The sequence below is a fragment of the Balaenoptera ricei genome, chromosome X, assembly GCF_028023285.1.
Source record: "Balaenoptera ricei isolate mBalRic1 chromosome X, mBalRic1.hap2, whole genome shotgun sequence".
Taxonomy (NCBI): domain Eukaryota; kingdom Metazoa; phylum Chordata; class Mammalia; order Artiodactyla; family Balaenopteridae; genus Balaenoptera; species Balaenoptera ricei.
In genome coordinates this window covers 111,093,053-111,116,296 of record NC_082660.1, presented here as the reverse complement: position 1 = coordinate 111,116,296, position 23,244 = coordinate 111,093,053, and the positions used below count along the sequence as shown (strand labels likewise).

The window sequence follows — 23,244 nt, the reverse complement described above, 5'->3', positions numbered from 1 at the left end:
CCAATTCTAGTCCATCCTCTCCCCCCCTCCTTTGTTACCAATGAAGAACAGACTCCCAGAGATGGAGAATAACATGCCTGCAACCACACAGCTAGTTAATGGCAGACCCAAGAATTGAAGTCTTTTCTGACTCTAGGTCTGAAACCAGTTATTTCCACTATACCAGAGTTGTTTTAGCAAAGCACTGGGGACATGATAAGATATCAAGGAGATTGTAGACAGCGATGATTTGTGCCACACGTGTAACCTGAACTAGATTACCTTTGAGATCCTCTTCACCACTGAAATTCTGTGTTTCTATCCATCTTAATAGAGAACAGCATTGAACCAGATGATCCCAAACTAATTTCCCTTTAGAAATCATTTCCACTGTATGATTAGTCTTTCCTGCTCCCTATTGATCTCCCTTGCTAATAGTGCTTGGTTAGGGCTAATACTAAAATGAGTTTGCATTCCAAGAGTCTTCACCAGCTGATGGCAGGGTAGAAGGGCATCCCCATCAGGACCAGCTACATAATTTGCAGGGCCCAGTGTTAAATGAAAATACCCAGCCTCTTGTTAAAAATGTATTAAGGATTTCAAGACAGTGACAGGAGAACATTAAACCAAGTATGGGGCCCTTCTAAGCATGGGCCCCTGTGTGACTGCGTTAAGTCACACACCCGTGAAGATGGTCCTGATCCCTATTAAAGCTTTGATGGAGGGGGAACAAAGAGAAGTCAGCCTGTGGTTTAAAATTGGCCACAGATGACCCCCAAAGGTAACGAGTTGTATATTCACAATCATAAGGACTTTTTGGCTTATCTGTGCATGTGCTTGCACACACACATGCACATGCACACATAAATCAGTTGGACTAAAATTACCATCTTTTCTCTTCACCTAATGCCCAAATCCAAAACTAGTCTGCTTGAATTTTTCCTCTTAGGACCTATTGTGCTGGCATTGTTTAAGCACACATTTTCATTACCAGTTTTCATAACCAGATGACAAAAAAAGAAATGAGTTCTCCAGGGGCATCTGAAGAGTCAGGTAGAGGCAGGTACTCGAAAGCAATGGCACATGACCAGCTAGGGATATTTTAAGCTGCCAGAAAGGGGGAAAAGCAGCTTTGGGGTCTGCAGTGTAATGAGCCAATACTCTCAGGCTTAGAACATTATGAGGACACAAAGCATTTTAAATTCAAGAATCAGAACTCTGGGGTTCCAACAGGTAAGCAGATTTACCAACTGAGAAAATGGTTGGGACTTGGTATGCTTGAGTTCTACATATTTCAGTGGAGCAGAGGCACCCAAGTTACCACATTCTGCACTTCCCATTTTAGCGGCATACAGGGGTTCCCAGTTTAATGCACGACATCCGTGCTTCATAAGGGTTGGAGCCAAATGTTGGGTGATGTACCATTGGTTAGAAACCAAAGTCTAACATGCACAAAGTGGAATTTACACTCACAGTGCTTGTAGCACTCTAAGCAAACTCAGACTTCTTGGCAAACTAAAGGCCAGTTAGCATGGGAGAAAATATAAATGGGCGAATCGATTTTTATTAGTCTCATGTGTAGTCAGTTGTTGTATAAGTGACCCAGTACTCCAAAGCCAGCTTCCTAAGTGCATTTTGCACTCCAGAGAGATGAGAAAACAACTTTCCCTGCACTTCTACTACAAAGGTAAAGAAAGAAATTGTATCACCACAGCTTAAGCCTTCAGGGAGCTTATTTCTTCAGTTTTACAACACAGCCTTTTACCCAAAAGCCCATACTAAAGCTTGATGTCCAAAACATATGGTGCATACCTAATGACAGCCTCAGTGAGTCACTCATTCATATATTTATCCAATATGCACTGACTGGTCACTTTTGGATGCCCGATGCTATGCTAGGTGAAAAGTATTTGTGGTCAAATTTCAACCCAAATCAGAATTCGATAGCAAATGTGTTATCCAGAGGCTTACCAACCAGTGCAAAAATGAAGCAAATCTTTTTAAATGTTCTAATGTGTTATTAACTCTTTGTTTGCAGTGTCTGTGGGATATGAATATGAAATGTGCCCCGACTTTATTCTCTGGGAAAAAAGGACAGTTATCTTACAAGGTTTCGAGATGGATGCTTCTAACCTAGGAGGCTGGTCATTGAATAAGCATCATATTTTGAATCCTCAAAGTGGTAAGCACATTTTTTGATATTTATTAATACTATTCTCCTAATGCTATATACATATATATGTAATACTTATTGCAGAAAATTTGGAAAAGTACAAGGAAAAAAGTACTTTTAAGTCCACCACCTAGAGATGACCACATTATATTTCTTTTCAAATGGATCTGATTTCAAATTAGTGCTAGTAGAGTGAGACCTCTTCACAAAGTTATATGAAACTGGGTTTTAAGAATCATCTGTCGGGGCTTCCCTGGTGGCACAGTGGTTAAGAATCCGCCTGCCAATGAACGTGACATGGGTTCGAGCCCTGGTCCAGGAAGATCCCACATGCCACGGAGCAACTAAGCCCGTGCGCCACAACTACTGAGCCTGCGCTCTAGAGCCCGCGAGCCACAACTACTGAAGCCCGCGCGCCTAGAGCCTGTGCTCCGCAACAAGAGAAGCCACCGCGATGAGCAGCCCATGCACCGCAATGAAGCGTAGCCCCCGCTCGCCGCAACTAGAGAAAGCCCGCACACAGCAACAAAGACCCACTGCAGCCAAAAATAAATACATTTATTTTTAAAAAATCATCTGTCATTACTGTGCTATCCCAAGTGATTAACCAGTTTATCTAACATTGTAACCAACTTCTAAAAATTGGAATAATAATTGCCATATTTCATATGATCTAAGACACCGATTATAAGTACACCACTATTTTATGGAAAATGCTGTCAATTAAACAATGACACACGTTGATTGCAAGATACATACTTATTCCAGAGATGTGAAAATAGGAAGCAAAATGTGCATCTTAGAATTAATGAATCATCTAAGTGATACAGTTTTCAAAGAGTTTTAGTGAACTCTGTCCCAGTTTAAACACAACAACCCTGCAGTGTGGCCTTAACCCCATTAAAAAATCAAGACTCCGAAGCTGAGTCACGTTACTTTCCCCTAGGGCTCACGGTAAGTGGCCAAGAGCTGTCCGTGTGCTCTTTCTCTACGCCAGTTTTTTATCCACATAAATGTCAGTATATGCAGTAAGAAGCCAGGGGTAGAGTAAAGGGACAGTAATGGGTAATAGAGAAAAAGCGGTAAGAGGAACACAGGGGAAGAAGAGAAAGAATCTGGGAAAAGAATACAGCTCTGGACTCCACTTAGTTTTAAGCCTCCTAAGTCCTGGACTTAGGAAAGAGGGAAAAGCAGTGAGAATCAGGACACATCTTCAACCTTTGCCTTCTTTATACCACTTTTCCTGCTGTCACTTTCTCCTAGTTTGTAATTTAAATGTTAAATAAATCAGGAGAGGAGACCAGAGGTGGCCCTTAAGTCCACGCTTCTCTCAGACAAACTGATTTTGCTACCCTGGTTATAAATGCTTCATCCAAGTCACTTCACCTCCTTTTGCTGGGAAACCAATCGTTGGTGTTTCCATCCAGCGTCATTTGAACATCTACTGGTAAGTTTTCACTGTGAAATCATATTCCTTTTCATCTAAAGAGGCAGATTCTGACCAACCTTTAGTAGAATGTGTACTTTGGGTTATTTCTCCAGGACTGGGGAAATGAATGTATATATGAGACAGCTACACCCTCCCATCCAGCTGCCCTTGTATCCCTCTTACCTTTGTGAAATAGCTGGCTAAGGCCGGGTTATCTTGTAAAGCCATGAACTGACCAAGGCTAAGAGATCCGTTTTATAACCACACCTATGGTCTTATTCATTTGCACCGTAGTTAAATCAACCAATCCAACCAGCCACACAGGCTGGGAAATTTTGATCGGCAAAGCTAACCAGGTTTGCTTCAACCACAGAATGAGACCACCTACCAGAGTCCCAGTGTGGGCCCTGAAGATGGAGTCCATTGCTATATGCCCTTGTTATACCTCCTTCCCCCCATTCAAGGAAGATCCTAAATTCCACTTCCAACTGTTTGTATTTTTTAAGAGCAAAGATTCAGGCACGGATATAAAATGTCAACTTTTTTTCTGTTGTCAAAAGGAGAATCACAGTTTTAAAAGTATAAAAACGAAAGGGCAGATGCCCCTTATTAAATTATTAGGTTTTTTGTTTTGATTTGAAAGAGTTTGACATTTTAAGCAGCCATTTCTTTTCCACTCACTTTTATTGGCTTGTGTGGATTGTCTCTTTCAAATGCCTGTCATTGACATTAAACACAAAGTGGAAATGACCTCAGTCCAGCCAGCCCCCAGCTGTGTGCTCCCAGTCCTATATTCTCTTACCATTTGCTTCACCCAGGTTTAAAAATTCAGAACAGAGGGGAGCCATTCAGAAAGTTGGCTTTAGGGGCCCCCCCGATTTCCACAAATGTGTCCTTTTCACCCCTAATTCACCAGTAATTGGTTTTTATGTAATAGGTACCAAGTCATTTCTGGGAATCTTTTTAACAGCTTTACTGAAGTATAACTTATACACCACAAAATTTACCCATTTTAAGTGTACACTTCAATGATTTGTAGTAAATGGTAGAGTTGTGCAACCATCACCACCACAGAGTTTTAGAATTTTTTTTTTTTTTTTTTTTTTTATGACTGTGTTGGGTCTTCGTTTCTGTGCAAGGGCTTTCTCTAGTTGCGGCAAGCGGGGGCCACTCTTCATCGCGTTGTGCGGGCCTCTCACTATCGTGGCCTCTCTTGTTGCGGAGCACAGGCTCCAGACGCGCAGGCTCAGTAATTGTGGCTCACGGGCCTAGTTTCTCCGTGGCATGTGGGATCTTCCCAGACCAGGGCTCGAACCTGTGTCCCCTGCATTGGCAGGCGGATTCTCAACCACTGTGCCACCAGGGAAACCCTAGAATATTTTTATCACCCCAAAAGATCCTTTGTACTCACCCCAACCCCACTAAATCTACTTTCTGTCTCTTTCTGAGAATTTTATTCTGAGAAAGAAACCTTACTTAAGATAGATTTTTTTAAAGGAAGATTTGTTCATTTTATCATCTCATTTGTAGGCACATTGTATTTCTAACCAAGAACTGGTCACACTTGCCAGGAAACAGATCTGAAGGCAGCTCTGCCGGTGCCTTTCAGCCTGCCCTTGGACACGAACACCTCTCTTGGGACATTTTCAGAATCTAAATCCCACCCATAAGTGCAGTTTTAGAAGCAGGAATGATAAGTGTGAAGGAGCAGCTTTGAGAGGACCAATTAGAAAGCAATGCTCTTTCCCCCTCAGGTCAGACAGTCTTTTCTGACTGATTAAGGCCAGAGCCTAACTCTTTAGGCACCCCGCTTTTTTGATCTGAGACAGATAGCAGATTAGAAACAAGAATCTATCTTCCCCCAATTTCCTCTCGCTGGTTAAAAAGACACCTGTAATTAGATTGGATGTCTGCTGCCATTCAATTCTGCAGTTTTTCTTTGGCTCCAAAATCATTATGCAGGAGGTAGTTTCTAGTAGGCAGTGTTTTCAGACCATTTGTCATTTCAGTTGCAGCAATTGTATTTACCTGACAATTAACCATTGGTTGTGGAGCATTGTTTCCAAATATTATGCCTGATATATCGAGATGGTTCCTGCTTTCACTGTGAGATTAAAAAAAAAACTAGGAACTTGTGTTTTTCAATACTATTCCTTCAAAATACATCTTCTTAGTGATTACAGAGAGTACATATTTATTCTTTTAAGATAAATCAGTTCTTTAAAATTATGCCAGTTGAGTGTTTAAAATTATTAGAAAAAACAATCCAGGATTCTAATTAGGTATTGTCATCTGTCTGAAATGGATAAAGAATTTCCTTTAACTTAGCCTCCAAGATAGGCCAGTAGTTTGTCGGCAAATGGTTTTAGTGGGAGGACAAGTAAATTTCCATTGATCACGTTGGCATATCTCCCAGTTTGTGTTTATATCCTCTCAGTCAAGTCCTAAGAGAAATATGTATTGGGTCCCATGTTGTTCATAAGCCTGAAAAATGGTTTCTTCTTTGAAATCAGCATAAAGCACCACCCACTGGCTCCCAAGGGGAATTTTTATTTCAAACTTACTTATAAGCTTCAAAAGAAGTTCTGAGCAAGGTAGCAGGAAGATATGAGTAGTGTGTTTAAAAGTATGCTTAACTTACTGTACAACAGACTTGACTTTTTGGCAGAGAAAAGGAAAACTTGGGGGAGAAAATGTGCTGTAGGGCTCCAGCCGGTGGGGTTTCTTTGTTGACTGTAAACAAGACACCCAATCCTTAGCAGGAAGTTGGCCTTCATATAAATAATGTGTGTAGTCTCAGGATCATTTGATTCTGTTTTCAAAATGAGCGTGTGTGGCAGAATAAACTGGAAAGGAGGCAGCAGTAATTGATCAAGATTTCCAGGAACATAAACAAAATATTTTCAAAGCAACCTTTTGCAGAAGAATTGGTGTTAAGTCATTGTTGCTAGATGGTATGCCCCGGTTCTATGTAATGGAAGGTTAAACAGATTCTTGAAACAACAAAAACACCCTTCAAAATGATCTATCTTTCCAGGGCAATACAAAAGGGGTTTGCCCATTTTTGTTTTGATTGCTTCAGCTTTAAACAGGAATGGTAATTTCAGTACATGGGCACTTTAGTACCTTGCATGAAAGCAAGACATCAATTGTTGAGATGTAATCAGAAAGTACATTGCCTTATGTTTTATTTCCTTTAATCATTCTTCTTCTTTGATGGAGTGCTGGGCTTTCTAATAGAAAAGAGGAGTTTTAGAATTGCAGGCTTAGAAGAATGGTTTAGAATAGCCATCTTAGTTTTTAAATTGCCAGGAGCCTGGTAATAACATGTCATTTTGAAGGTAATTGTTAACTATACCATTATATTGATATAAAAAAAATGGAGATCTATCTGTGAAAATAGATTTTAATAGCAAATCTGCTATTTCCAAGCCCATAATTGGAAATATTTTTGAATGATATACCCTGTAGTGCATTGCTGAAATACTGACATGCTAAACAGTTGGTTTTCTCATTTATTAAAGAACATATCATAGTCTCATTGGTAGGATATTCAGTGAGTGATCATCAGATTTCTTTTCAATGATGTTATGCAACTGTCATGCCAGTTCTCATTCACTTTCTCCCAATTCATTTAAATTGCAGTATTGATCACATTGCAATGAAGTGTTTTTTGAGAAATGAAATTCCATCCTATTAATCTAACTTAATTAACTATTCTAAATCTTAAGAAATTTCTTTACTGCCTAATAAAGTTATTAATAAAATAAATAAGAAAGTAGTGAGCCTCAAGATATCTATCTCATGGTTCTACAATAAAAGACCAATTTGTTGGGGCATAAGCTCATAGCTGCTCCTGCAGAACATATGTTGAAAAAATAGCCAGAAATCACCTTGGGAGGGAAAGTAAAATTACTTTAGATTTGAAATCCAAAGGCTATATGAGTATGGGATTTCTGTTTCCTGGAAGGCTCCTTCCAGGTTCATATTTGGTGCCATGGTTTTGTGCATGTTTTACCCTCTTATCTATTTTTGCCAGCAACATTTCTATTTCAGAGTGATCAGTAGTTTCTATTGTAGGACTGTGGGACTAAAAGTTGGAAGAAAACTGAGGGAGACATTTCAGGAAATGTTTAGGGAGAGTAACAGGTAGTCCGAGGAGATAGATAGCAGGGGTCATGGGAGAAAAAATAAGACTGGACAGGATAACTGCATTCATTCATTTGCTGTCAGTTACTTCAGCCTGACACATTGGCATGCCTTCTCACCACATGGCTTTGTTTTTTGTTTTTTTTTTTTTTACCTGTCCTGGCTCATTCTGGGCAGACTTGAGCTATTTAGCACAGCAGTACTTGTTCCTTGGGTTTTCTGCCCAGGCTCAGCAGGTTTTCAAAATCATTGGAATTTGGACAAGGAAACTATAAGAGACTCAAAGCCTGTTTTCAACATTTACTGAGCACTTATAACAACTTGGCCACAGGGATGGGCACTGAAACGCAGGAAGGAGTAAGACAGAGGGTGTGCCTTCAAGGAGCTCATGTTCTAATGGGGAAGATAGAGAAGTAATGAAAACTGTATCATACATGTGGCAAGTGTTATAATAGAGCTATGGAAAACTGCACATACAGGGGAGCAAGTAACTAATTCTGGCTGGATAGAGCATTGGGGAAGAACTGAGCTGAGCTTTGGAGGATAGGTAAGAGTTTCCCAAGCAAACAAGATGAGGAAGGCATTCAGGATAGAGGGACTAGCAAAGTACAAAAGCAGAGAGGAAGGACTTCCCTGGTGGTCCAGCGGTTAAGAATCTACCTTCCAGTGCAGGGGACGTGGGATTGATCCCTGGTCGAGGAACTAAGATCCCACATGCTGCACAGCAACTAGAGAGAAGCCCACGTGCCACAGCGAAGACCCGACACAACCATAAATAAATAAATAAATAAATAAATATTTTTTTAAAAAAAGCAGAGAGGAATGGAAGCATGTGAAAATACTTGTAAATAGTTTGCTGTAGCTGAAGCTCAGGATACACATGAGAGGGCGATGAGACAGAAGGCTGAAGAAGGAGGCAAGAGCCAAATCATGAAGGACTTTGTATTCCTTAATAATAAGGAATGGACCCCTTACTCCACAGAGGATATGGAACTATTAAAAGGTTTTAAGCCACAGATTGAAACAATCTCTATGGCAGGAGTGTGGACAGTGGTTTGGAGATGGGTATGCACGGAGACCAGGAGACCAAGAACTTAAGACAAACTGAACGAAAGCAGTCATGGTAGGAACGGAGACCATGAAACTGGTTCAACATATTTTAGGAGATAGACTCAATGGGGGTTCAGTAATTAATTAGGTTTAGAGAGTGGGGAAAAGAAGAGCCACAGTGGTGCCCACATTCCCAACTTAGGTAAATACACGCCTGGTGATACCACTCAGAAGATCAGTAGGGAACACAGGAGGAGGAGCAGGGTTTGGTAGGGGAGTGCAGAAAAATAATGAGTTCAGTTTTCAACTTGTTGAGTTTGAGGTACCTGTGAGGCATCCAAGTAAAGAGACCTACTAGGAAATTGCACGTCAGGTGAAAACTCTAGACAGGAGAAAGTTTCAGCATAGAGAGATGGGAGTTAAAGCCGTGAGAATGGATGAGATTGCCCAAAGAAAATGACTGCAAAGTATTTTCCAGCATTCTCATAAGTCAGTATCTCTATTTCCTGCACTGATGATAGTGAGATATGATCCAAAAGAGTGGAAAATTCAAGTCCTTTTCCTATATCTTTGAAGTGCATTCTAGCAATATGATTTCTTTTCTTTTCACAGAAGTAGATTACCTTCCTGATTGTGTTTTGCTAAGGTTAATATTAAAATTGACTGATACTCCCTTTTCAGGAACCCGTTGCATAGTGCGGGTGGTTTGAAGTCAGACAGGTGTGCGCCAGGCATCAGAAGAAAGCCAGCCAGAGATGAAAAATCAGCCACGGATGATTCACAGAGCCCAAAGTGAACAGGAGATCATTAAAAGTTAGTCATTAAATGCTTCATTGAGGCATTTAGAATCAACATTAAAGGGACTGGGTATATTACTCCATTTCACAGATGGGCAAACTGAGGCAAAGTGTTATGCTGCCGTTTGTTGTAGCTGTGCAGTTAAGTAAAACCTGGGGCAATGTGCTTCACTCTCAACTTCTTTTATAGCAGGCCAACGCTCCTTCCTGCTTTGAACAATGAGAAATTAAAGTATCGCTGAGAATATTGTGTGGTAATTTTTTTAATTCTTTTTTTTTTCCCTTGGATCTAGGAATCATACATAAAGGGAATGGAGAAAATATGTTCATTTCCCAGCAGCCTCCAGTCATATCAACCATAATGGGTAATGGACACCAACGGAGTGTTGCCTGCACCAACTGCAATGGCCCTGCCCGCAACAACAAACTCTTTGCTCCCGTCGCCTTAGCTTCTGGCCCTGATGGTAGTGTGTATGTTGGTGACTTCAATTTTGTAAGGCGAATATTTCCCTCGGGAAACTCCGTTAGTATTTTGGAATTAAGGTAAGTCTCCTCTAATCTCTATGTTTGCTTAGTGGATAAGGAAAAAGCAAGAATGAGAAAACAGGAAGAGACAAGGCATTGCCAGAAGGAGCAGAAAATGCAGTTGCCCATATTGTAGTACTGAGCTAAGATGCAGGAATAGGGACAAAGACATAGGTCACCATGGCTACTTGTACTTGAAGAAACCTTTGAGCACTGCTTTGGAGAACAAGGAAGTGTTGACGTCCCTGTATGTGTGGCCTTCCCTGGGTGCATTCCTGTCACTGACGTGGATCTCAGTACTTCTGAGTGCTCAGGTAAGTCACTCAACCCCTGCTCTGGCCACTGTGAAGACTGATCAGAAATATCTAGTATTCATTCTAGCAGGTAGAGGTGTTGTCAAATCCAAAAGGCTAAATTTTCTAAGTTCCCCATGTCCAGTCTTTTGAAGTGGTCAGTTCATCAAAAGGGAAATGGCCGTCTGTGTTTGTGTGGCATTTTGAGGAAGGATTACTTTTTTATCCTTAAAAGCTCTAATCCATTGGAAAAAATGATTAAAGCATTCATCTTTAGGCTTTCTCCCTCTGTTTTAGGAATTTTCTTGAGAGTACAAAGTATTTTGGCACCTTTTGAAAGGAATTCATACCTTTTGGTATTTCATATTTTGAAGTTACACAAAGATAGCAAGTAAATAGACCATGGCTTAGTCAGCTTTATTTCTCCCTTTCTAAGGATATAAGACACAAATATATGTCCCCTGGAGTCCTAGAAAAGGAAAACATCCTCTCTCATCCCAGTAGAGATAAACAGACCTGTTTCTCTTTCCCTGGGTAAACTGGTAGAGCCTTTCTTCTCATTGGTTATGACAGCTTTATCCCTGACACATGCCTTCAGGACATTAGGCTGAAAATTTCCCTATGTTCCAGAAGACTTTGGCGCCACTCTATAAACTATTCCACAAAACAGTTCTTGCCTCATTCATCACCTCATTGACCTGAAAAGTAGTGACTGGGAGAATAGAGACAATGATGGAACAACTTGTATGTATGGAGCACAGTCAAGACCAGTGAAAGCACATGCAAAATCTTGGGTCATTTTCATTTAACACTCTTGTTGACACAAACGTGGAAATTTGAATACATAAGGACAGTCCTCGAAATTTTTCAGATTCTTGTGCTTTGCTTTGGAATCTACCTCCCGTTTCTCAGACTGAGTTAGTCTTTCATACCTAGCTGGGGAAATCTTCTAGTCCCAAGCCCCCATCCATTTTTCACATTAATTCACTCCAGTTTTAATACATTTCTTAATTATAATTGCAAACGCTGTCATAGAGAACAAAGCTGTTAAATCCCTTGACTGATAAAAAAATAGATTGTAAAATTAAGATTTTATAAAGATAAAGCACATCTACAGAGTCTAGAGAGGTACTAATTCATAGCACCCTGCCCTAATCAAATGTTCATGTACCTCGGGATGTCATACCTCACCGGGATTTGTCATTACAAGCACTTATCCCTTTGGGCACCTACTTACTGGAAAGTCAATAAGGAAGGCCAAGATGGTTGTATGCCTGGATTTGCAAATGTTCTATACAACATTCTCTGTTGTTTTCAAAATCCTAGGGAAGTTCTGTCTACCTGATGCCAAACATGGGTGGAGCACTGAACAATTCATTCACCATCTGAATATTTCCAGGAATGCATTTCTTGGCCGTCGGGTAGACAGAGACCTTGTCTTGCTGACCCTATATAGCCAACCCTATAAAACCTATATAGCTAGCCCCTATATAGCTAACTCCTCAGAGGAAAAAACCATAGGATTATCTATAAAAACAAAAAAGAAAACCCAGCTAAATTTAGTCCTTTCCGTTGTAATTTAAATGCAAATTTACCTAAGGTGGAGCAATTGTCATTCATCAAGGAGATTCTCCCTCGTCAAGGATCCTTAACAGTTCACAAATTTGAATTTGAGTCCAAAGTACCTTATGACCTTCAACACAAAGTCATTTGAAGACTAAAGTAGAATAACTTGGACCCTAATTGCAGTGATTTTCTCAGTATAAAGGAAAATTCATTTCTGACGGCGTGAAGTGTTTTGCAATCCCTCTATTCCTTCTTACTCCAAAACACCGCTCTCCCTCACTGTCTCAGCTCTTCACATGCATAGGCGGGTGCACACCAGGAGCTCATACACCCAGGCTCTCACTTGGCCCGAGTCTCCCTAGCTGGCTCTTCGGAGCTGACTTCCTGTAGAGCAATTCTTCCTAGCACTCTTTTTTTAAATTCTCAGATCTTTTTTAGAATCTGTTGTATGTTATGGGCCTTCTCCCCAGAAAAAAACATTCACACAAAATTCAGGGGTCACATATTTTCCCTCTCCCCACATTCCCCCCCTGTGGATGAAGCCCTTTCATAGACTCATGGTTAAGATTCCCTGCATTAGGTTCAAGAAGAACAAAATTGTTCTTCCTTCTCTACTCCAACACTCCTCTGATTGGCCATCGGAGAAATACGCTGATTGAATATATATATATATATATATATATATATATATATATATATATATATGTATGATCATTTTGACCTAATTAACAGATAACTCCCTATTTGACTGCAGTCAATACCATCCACCCAGTCTGTGACAGCAAACATTATCTGTCATGTTTACTCAGAAAATAATATAGTTCTTATTAGATTCACTTTTTTTTTTAAAGTATCTATCCTGATCGGTAGCCTATACTGTACACATTGCATCTTTCACATACAATTGGTGAATTTTTATATTTGCTTTGTAACTTTTCCAGGCTTAAACTTCCTGGGGAGAAATAAGTTGATATAAGGGGCTTTGCTAGCTTAACAACCATAATGTTCATTGAATTCTACTGTATATAGACAGAAACTTCATTTTGTACCAGTTTTTGGTTGATGTTAAAATCAGTTAATTTAATTGCCCCCCCTCCAGTGCATATTAGTCATTTTATTTGGTTGAGTCATCTGTTTCCTTGGAAACACAGACTATATATAGTCATTGTGTTATTGGTTGCATTTAAAGCTGTGAATGAAAGAGCAATATCGTCAATAAGTTGTTACAGAAAGGGATACAGAACATTCTAGATCTTCACTCTCTGTCAGGTTATTCATTATATAACTTAACTACTCTGTTTTCTACTTTTCTGTCTATAAAATTGGCTTCACGTTAATATTTGAGCATCCTTTTACATGTCTTATATGGTCTAACTTGTTTTAAGATCCACAGATGTGTACTTCTCAGCCCAGAGTTTGATGACATTTTGAGAGGACATAAAGCTTGCTCCTACTGGATGCCCTTCTAGATTTCCTTCTCTTTCATCCTCTTGTTCCATTTTGGGCCACATTGAACAATTCCAGATGCCCCTTGACATTTCAAAGATTAGAAGACTATAGATTTTTCCTCTCAGCTCTACCGATCCAAACTGTCCCCAGTTGAGTTTCTTTCATCTGACCTCAAAAAAAATTTCATTTTCATTGGTGGATGATCATTTATTTCCTCAAGCTGATCCCCCATTGGCTGAATGGGGAGGGTAAGGAAAAGTCAGTTATGTGATTATTATTAGCAACATGCCAAGAGCAACAATATTATTTCTTGTTATTTAAGTATATAGTATCCCTTTGCCTGTTTACTGCAGATTTCATCTGCACATATACATCTTAGTGCTTCCTTCCAGTGGGAAATTGAGATAAAATAATAAAGAAGGGAAGCTTATAAGATCATGCAATTAAACCTGAGGGAGTCTCAAAAATACATTCTGTGAAGATTTTTTTTTAAGATAGATTTATTTCTATATGAGATAGTTTAGGTCTAGGTATCCCTAGTGACTTGCTTCTCATGTTAAAATTTTAAACACACACACACACACACACACACACGCATATTTCAGTAACACAAAAGTGATATCACAGATTTGTGAGCTTAGCGATAGAAAGAGTCTATGGAGGTATCTGGTACAACGTAGTGCCTACTGCATGCCTGACGGTTGATCATCTCTACTTTGTTTGATCCTTTTCAATGACAGAAAACTTATGTATCTCTCTAGACAGTGCATTGCATCTTTGGAATGCTTTGTTGAAAATTCTTCCTTATATTGCCTTCATGAAACATTCACTCAGTAGTGGCAAATGTTAACATCTGAAGCACAGAAGCCACTTCCCTTGTTTACCTGAGAAACTTTCACAAGTGTAAAGACAGATTACCATAGGTTCCTGAGCTTTCTCTCCTTCATTCTCAACATCCCCAAGTCCTTCAACTATTTCTCATCAATTAATGACTCTGTTTCCTCTTCCTTTGATTATGGCCTCAGGGTCATTCTTCAGTTTTCTAAAACTTACATGGATAGTTATATAAGTAAAAACAGGAGACACCATGTCAAGTGCTTTGCAAGAATTTAAATATGAATATCCTCTTGCTCCCCTCTCATCTTCTAATTTCACGAATCTATTAGAAAACTTATTAAGCATAACTGGAAATGGCTTATTCTTTATAAAAACCTCATGCTGTTATTCTTCAAGATGCTGTTATTCTCCAGATATTTATTTTGTCCTTTCCTTAAGAATGAAAGAAAGAAAAAAAAATAAGAGCCTGGCAGATGCTTCTTGGTACCTTGAGTAATTTGGACTTGACAAATGTCAATGTGACATGAAAGTTTCTCTTGAGATTTTACTGTTTCTTTTACAGTGACTGGTTAATATTTCCTACATTGTTCTCAGGACTCAACTCCTGTCGTTGACTAGGGATTGAGTAGAGCTGGAATAGCACCCATTTAGGGGCAGTTAGCGTGCTGAGGGGCAGTGGAACTTGTAGAGCACTCTGCTGAAGGAGCATATGGAACGTGGACTTTGAGGGCTCTGAAAATATCTGAGAAATGACCAAGAACCTTCCTCTTGTCAGCAGCACTGGAGCTACAAAGACAGAAACAAACTACACGTAGATGAAATAGGTGGTTACCTTCCCAGTGTAATCTCATGTATTAGCATTGACACTCAAAGGCTCCCTTTACCTCACCCCAAAACATCTTCGCTGGCCTTCCACAGTGCCCCAACTTCCACTCTAAGAAATGTGTTCCTCTGAGTTGAGACATTGCCTCTCCAAGAGTCCCCAACACAGGAAACCTGTGTTAGAATGACCCACCAAGCTAAAATCATCATTAATCCCTGGGCATGGATTCGTTTGTCAGATTGCTTTTCAAATGAACTGCTAGCTGAAAGCAGGACCCTAAACACAAGACAGGTAAGTTGAGATAAGGCCAAGGGACAGAGCCAGAGAATGAGAAGGACAGTCTTAGATGAGGGTTTGCTGAAGTTGGAAGATCTAAGAAGTCAATGAGTGGCAGGAGTGGGAACTCAGTCTTCAAAGGAAGACTACCATGGGAAGATGAGCAGGCAGGGAAGTCCGTTCTTTGACTTCAGATATTTCTGGCTAAGTATAAGGGAAGAAGCTGAAAACAGCATGAAGAACAAGCAAAGTGCTGCAACCAACACAGAGCAGACCAGGCAAACTCTGATGACAACTGGTCACGAGCAGCAACTCCGAAGTTGGCATGTCCCTTTTTTCTCCATCCCCCACCTCACTGGAGGTACAAAGAATAGGTCAGAAATGATGCTAAGTGAAAGAAACCAGACACAAAAGGATACGTATTATATGATTCTGTTCATATGAAATGTCCAGAATAAGCAAATCCATAGAGGCAGAAAGCAGATTAATGGTCGCCTGGGGCTGGGGGAGCCGGGGAAATGGGGAATGACTGTTGATGGGTAGGGGGTTTCCTCATGGGATGATGAAAATGTTCTGGAATTCAGTGATAGTGATGGTTGCACAACTCTATGAATGTATTGGAAACTGCTGAATTGCACTTTTTAGAAGGGTGAATTTTATGGTTTGTGAATTATATCTCAATAAAAAGTTTTTAATTAAAAAAGAATAGACGGCCCTTTTAATCATGTAGGTCCTGAACAAAATCAAAGATCTCCTTAAAGACCCTACCATCAGGAGCATTTCTTGCTCTAAAAAGATTTGCCATTCCACTCCTTTCTCCGAGCTCACCGCAAGCTTCAAGTCAGTCAGTTGCCAGGTGGTGATGCCCGCTGATGGGCCCGGGCACCTGTGAAGCGCTCACACGCTGACACCTCAGCATGCAGTCCTTTGCCAGCTACACAGCAGACCGACTTTGGTGGTGGCTCAATCCTAAATCTTTAACTAAAAGTAATTCTGGGACAGAACAAGGTCACACACTGGAAATAAATTCCGTCATTTTCACTTCCTCCCTCTGAGATGTGAATGAGAGAAGCTGCTCTGCATAATATGGGACGTCTTTCCAAATTCACAGTGACATTATTGGCAGGATCGGAAGGAGCCGCAAGAAAGGCAGACCATCCCCCTCCCCACACCTTGCCATCACCTAAGGATTTCAAAACCCTTTGTAGCCACACAGATGGTTCTGTACCATGACACTCTGTGGTAGATGAAACCATGCTTTAATGAGATCCTTTTAGTATTTTTACAACTCAACTTCCTTCAGGAAGATCAACCCTGTAACGGTGATTAGAGCCAGCCTCAAGCACACTCACCCTGTAATTTAGAGACCACAAAAACAAGCAAGTGTCTAGAGACAAAAAAACTCAAAGAGGTTCAAATGTCTGGGGCCAGATTTCTAATCACATCTCCCCACGCTTACCTTTTGATCTTTTGTGTCAACCCAGGGGATACCCACCCTTTTGAGGTGGCCCCATGAAACAGAAAAGTCAGTGGATCCTCACCATAACCCAACTAGTAAAATCCCAGAAAGATTCTCTTTAAAAAGACTTGAATCAGTAGTTGCAGATGGCTTCAAAAGAAATCATTTTGTATCTTTTCTTCTTTCCTGATGTTCCAAAGAATAAGAACATTTTCTAGGTTAGATAAAAAGATTTGTTATCTTCATGTTTTTCAAAATGACATAAGGGCCAGGTGTAAAAGGATTTTAAAATTTAAATGACTATATTTCACAGATGATTATAGCCTTTTAATTCTGGGCAGATTTGACCCAAAGTCAGGCCTGTCCACGGACTGCGCTCCCGGTGTGAGAAGACCCATACCAGGTCCCAGAGTGAAATAGCCTGGGCAGTGCCCTGTGCCAAGAGGCTTACAGATCAGGGGCTCCCCAAAGCGCTCTGCTGCTTCTGACATAGTTCTCTTTTGCCCACCCCGGTTGCCCCCTTGGTGCATGGATAACTGGACAACACAAGGCCCTAAGAGTTTGATGTAAATGGTGTTTTATCGAAGCTATTTTGATGCAGCAGTTTTGATGCCAGGGACATTCTGTCATGGTCGAAGAGAAAACTTTTATACTTTCAATTTGTTAAATTGTTTAATATTGCTGAATAATGTGCTAATGTTCACAAGAGATGTCCCTATCTTATCTCTGCAATCATATAAGTGGCTTAAAGTTGGGTTTGGGATGTCTGTTGCACGCAAGACTTGATAATGAAAGAGTTTGCATTTTGATAAAGTGGCTTTCAAAATAACTAATAAGAACCTGCTGTATTAAAAAATAAATTAAATAAAATTGAAAATTTAAAAAAAACAGAAAAACAAAATAGAGCCTAGAACAGTCAGACCCTTTGCAGTGGCTACTTCTTCAAAACCTAGCCCAGTGGTTCTTAAACCTTATTCTGCATCAGAATCACCACCTGAGTTTGTTCAAAATGGAATTCCTGGGAATTCCACTCCCACTTCAAGATCCTGATTCAGTATGACTGGGGAGAGCCCCAGGAAACTGCATATGTGGCAAGAACCCAACCGATTCCAATGAAAACAGTCCCGAGTGAACTTTTAAAAAAAACTGCCTTAGAGCTTTGCCCACCCACCAAGCAGGATATTCAGTCACCTTGACACCATTTTAGGAGGAGCAACCTGGAGGGATTGGGTTCACTTTGGCTTGCACATCTGACTAAGTGATCCCTGTGGGGTCCCTCTAATAGCCACAAGCTGAGTTAGGAATAGGAATGATGTCTGGTTAGGTTTGGCTTGTTGAATGATACTGATGACTCTCTGTTTGCTTTTACTTGCCACTCGTGGATACCTTGTGCACCCTAGAAACAGAGATACCAGACATAGGTAAGCAAATCATATGGGTGGCTACCTAATGCCCCTTCTTGCCTAAGACGCCACCTCCTAATAATGCGCTGACAGGGAAACTTCTTAAGTAAGGTTAAAGGCATAATGTGAACATGAACTTGGAAGTTATAACTCAGGTAAGTGTCTTCCAAAAGGAGAGAGCTCCACTAAGTGGGAATTTGCTGGAGGATCAGAATATACCAAAAAGAAAACAAGATAAGTGAAAGCTGGCCGTTCAGTACTTCATGGCAAAGCAAAACTTTCAGGCTTATGTTTTCCTTAGGTGATATCGCAAGTGAGTTTGTAAGTTCAAATAGATTCGATGTTTTCAAGTTGCAGGTAGAGAGAGAGGTAGCACAGCAATCTTCCTGCTTCCAGGAATGTAGTTGACGTGTATATTAAGAGAGAATGCCCATGATGACCTTCTTGAATAAGATTTTTCCATTTTCCTCTTATGTGACCTCATGGTTTCTATTTTATCCCACCAGAAAAATAATAAACTTTAAACTGACCATTTACTGACAAGGGCACATAACTCTGAAATTAGTCATAATGAGTATTTGTATTCAATTTGTTTATGCATTACACTTGTCAAAACTGTTCTAAATTACCTGAAATTGCAAAGGAGAAAATTGAATTTATTCACTTTCAAATGCCAATTGTCATCAAAATGGCACTGGTAGGGTTTGTAATTTGGATTTTGTTTGGGAGATGCCACTTCCTAAATACCAGTGCACAAGATCAGCCTTGCTACTTTGGCAAAACTGATTCCTTAAGCAAATTAAATTGGTTATCAAATTGCTTACTGGTAAAATGTTGCCCAGTATTAATTATAAGCATTAATTGCCCATTTAACAATCTGTGTGATTTTAACTAGCATGAATGAAGTGATCTTTGCTAAGTTGAAGGGCATTGCTTGAATGTAAAACTAACCAGAAGGTGACAATAAGTGTAACACTGAAGTTGTAAGAGAAATCTTCACGTATCTCAAATTGCAATATGCGTTTAGACACAAGGCATTAGAACAAATTGGAATGTAGTCCAGTGGTTTTTCTTTCTCAGGTTTGGCATGTTTTCACAAAGTAGAAAGAAACAATCTCAAAAGAGCTGATGTGCGCTTGGGAAATGGCATGAAATGGCAAGAAATTACATCTCAATATAGGAGACCTTCCTGACTGTTGGCTGTCAAGAAAATAACCATCAGATTTGAATTTGGTGCGTTGGGCTGTTCCATTTTCTAAAGGCCAGTGCGCAAAGTTTGAGAACAGCCTCGCTGAGCAACATAGTTAGAAGAAGACAGTAACACTGATTTTTTTTTTTTGCCACTTTCAGAACAAGACTATTCTTGTAGGTATTTATTTTGCATACACAGTCACATATGATCTAATCTAATACTAGTCCAAGCACAGGCTTGTTGGTGACCCTGGGCGCGCCTTCTATGTGTCTGGGTTTCCCCAGCTGAGGTTTGAGAAGAATGATAATTCCAACTTCCCTCACAGGCACATTGGGGATATTCAATAATAAATGAATGGAATGCATTCCAAAGTGCTTTTGTGCAAATAACATTTCTCTTGGAAAAATAGCCTATGGACTTTTCCTAAACAAAACATGATTAATCTGGCTCAGTTGAAACTTCCACAGACTGGCTACCAAAGTATTGAAGGTTGTTTCAGGGAAGGGTTGTGACCCCTTCTGTATTCTAGAAAGATCTAAGGGCACTGGAAAAATTTTATTCTGAAGGCAAAAAGTGCAAGTAAATATGTCAAAACTTTTACTCAAACCCCTATTTAAGCAGTCTTTGCTACAGAGATGCTTTGTCTGATATGACTGCCAAATCAATTCTGGAATCTGTTGGGACCCTTTACAGTTTATTTACAGCAGCTGTCATGGTGGTTCCAGGGTTGAAGATGTCCCTGGAATCTACCGGATTCTCTTATTTGGTGAAGGTAAGTAGAAAAAAATCAAGTATTCCAATTGGATTTGATTTTTTTCCAATTAAAACCGTAAACTGGGTCTCAAATCAGTATTTGCCAGCCTTACTATCATTAATATAAATATGCTTAGAGGGCAAATGCAATTACAAATACAATCAGGAACATGCCAGTCCTTAGGAGTATCTTAATTATTCTAATGACCTTCTCCCCTCCATTTTGCTTGGCTAAGTAGCCAAGGCCCGAACTCCTCTGTGTCTTAGTTAGTTTCATGTCCTACAGTTTAGTTCAGCACTTCCTGAACATCAACCCTGTCAGACCCTCTGTTGGCACTGAGGTAGAGAGAGGAATAAGGTTCTTGCCTGCAAAGAGTTCACAGTGTAGCTGGAGAGAGAGAGATGTGGAAAAAATAGTGCTTACACCCAGCACTCAGATCTCAGTTTCTAATACCATTCTTCAATAAAAGGAACCAGGGGTCCTTGGAGAAATGATTCATTCTAGTCCTGGAGCAGGGATTATACAAGACGAGCCTGCAACATCTTGTACTTCCAGAAAGTAAGGAAGTGCTCAAAAAAACCAAAACGCACCAACATTGATGGGGGTTTATGAGGGGCACATAAGCCCACAGAAAGAGCTCCCAATGGCTAAAGCTGGAACAATTTGAGCAATAAAATAAAGTCACACTGGAGTTTAATGCAAAGTATAAAGCAAATATCCATGAGTCCATACTGATATAAATAAATGGTTGAGTTCATAAATAAATGGAGGAGAAAAGATAAAGTTCTCATGCAGAAGAACTCCAAATAATTTATGTAGCTGCTCGACCCTCAAGGAGGTGGAGTGTAACTCCCTACTCCTTAAGTGTTGCCTTGGCAGAATGACTTCCTTCCAAAGAATACAGTGTGGAAAGTAAGAGAGAAAGTAAATTTGCAGAGGACAAACTTGACAAACACTACCTCAGCCAGGCGATCGAGGTCAACATCAACAGTAAGTCATGTTGATATTATTACCCTTGATTTGATTTGCTGAGAATGGCACTTTACCCTTGTGGTCTTCCTCCCCAAAAGCTGTAATCGCTGTCTAACTATGAGAAAAAAGAAAAATCAGACACGTTGCAGTGGGGGCATCCTACAAAATATCTGACCAGTACTCCTTAAAACTATCAGGGTCATCAAAAACAAGGGAAGTCTAAGAAACTGTCACAGCCCAGGGGAGCCTAAGGAGACGAAGACTAAATATAATTTGGTATCCTAGGTGGAATCCTGAAACAGAAAAAGGATATTAATTAAAAACTAAGGAAATATGAGTAAAGTATGGACTTCATAATTTAAAAAAATAATGCTAATACAATGTGATAGCTGCTGCTAGGTCACGTGTCCCTCCTATCTGCTCATTTCTCTCCCTTTCTGCTTCTATTGTAACACTTGGATTTATGACAGTCATAGCCTATTTACTGATCTGACTCCCCCACTAGACTGTGAGTTTCACGCAGCAAGGGGCTGTATTGGGCGCACAGGTAGGTCTCCAGACCATAGCACAGTTCCTTGGCACGCTGTTTGCACTTAGTAAATACTTCTGAATGACTTGATGAACAAATCCACAATACAGAAATGGTATTACCAAGCAAGGAGTGCAGCTGAGAGATGTCAGGACCTTGGACTAATGACGGTGGAGATAAAGAGAAGTGGGCAGATTGGAAAAGAGTTTAGGAGGTAGAATTTTTTTTTAATGATGTTTTACTGGATATGGGGAATGGCGGAAAGAAGGAGCAGTAAAGGATGGCTTCTGGTTCCTGGCTTAGACAATTGGGTGTGAGGCAGAGTGCCGTGCAGTGAGCACGTTAGAGATAAGACAAGATTGCTCTCCTCCAAGCTCTCATGGTTTACTGGGGCATACCAATACATTTTTTAAAAAGTAATATGATGTGTGATCCCCGAGAACAGAGGTAAGCATAGTGCAAATAACTGAGCCTAGAGATTTCCGGAAGGCTTTCTTCAGAAGATGATGCCTGAGTAAAGCCTTAAAGGGTTAATGAGAATTAATTACTAAGTGAAGAAAGGAATGTGCACCACACCAAGGAACATTTAAAAGTTTGTACAGTTTTTAACGATGGGAACCAAATGATCAGAATAACCCTGGAATCAGTATGGGGGAAAAATGGATTTAAGATTTGAAAAACACCTCCTATGGGCAGGACTATAGAAAGTATTCCAGGCCACAGATGATAAGAGTTAGAACTAATGTGATGGCAGGAGAGACAAAGCTTCTGAAAGCTTGTTTTCCGGCACAATTAGGCACAATGTGGAGAGAAAAGGGGAGAGTAAGGGTTAGACTTCCATGTTTGGAGCTTGGATGATATCAGCAGTACATGAACCTTAAGTTCAAGCAAATTGTCCCCCAAACCAAAGTTCCTGCAGCTATCGGAAGAATGATATTAGGAATAATCAAAACTAATGAATGAGCTCAGCCACGTATGCAGATAAAAATAACACAAGATCCTATGTAAATATGTAACTGAAGAGTTTCAGGAATACCAAAATCCAATCAAGGTAACTTGAGTGTCACCTTTTGGAGGTATGGATGATTGTAATTATAACCAAAAAAAGGTCAAATATGATCACTTCTATTATGTCCTGAAAGAAGAAAAAGTGTATTAGAGAAGTACGGTGGTCAGCTAACAAAAGGAAGCTTGGAGTGGAAAAGTATCTCCAGCACAGTCCTCCCTAAGATACACTCCTCACTTTTTGTACATGCCTTTCAATTTCCAACAGGACCCTGGGAGGACAGTAGTGACCCCAAGTGAGGCAGGAAGCCCAAAAGACAAGAAGTAGGTTTCTGAAGGATGGGGAAGGCAGGAAGAGAATAACTTCTGTTTTGGATTTGTTGAGTTTGAGGTGACTTAGACATCCAGGCAGTCATCTAGTAGGTAATTGGAGAACTGTGGGGGGTATGAAAGGTATGTATGAGAAAAAGGATCTCCTGGGATTTTCTATCTTCTGCTTCTTTCTCTACCCCCAAATGGACGGTATTGGAATATCAGGAACATCACAGGTTAGCAGTATGCACTGAATTATTTTTTAATCCCAG

General features: G+C 40.2%; 1 protein-coding gene across 3 annotated transcripts in view; it reads left to right on the top strand.

Annotated features, from left to right (window-relative positions):
• The window catches only part of TENM1 (teneurin transmembrane protein 1), a 557,972-nt gene that overhangs the window by 436,489 nt on the left and 98,239 nt on the right, over positions 1-23,244 (top strand). For 2 of the 3 annotated variants that reach the window (XM_059911842.1, XM_059911840.1), the window contains exons 19-21: positions 2,018-2,161; positions 9,871-10,120; positions 18,206-18,226. In XM_059911842.1, coding sequence (XP_059767825.1) covers positions 2,018-2,161; positions 9,871-10,120; positions 18,206-18,226 — 415 coding nt within the window. The remainder of the gene's footprint in view (positions 1-2,017; positions 2,162-9,870; positions 10,121-18,205; positions 18,227-23,244) is intronic. The other variant, XM_059911841.1, reaches the window with a different exon arrangement.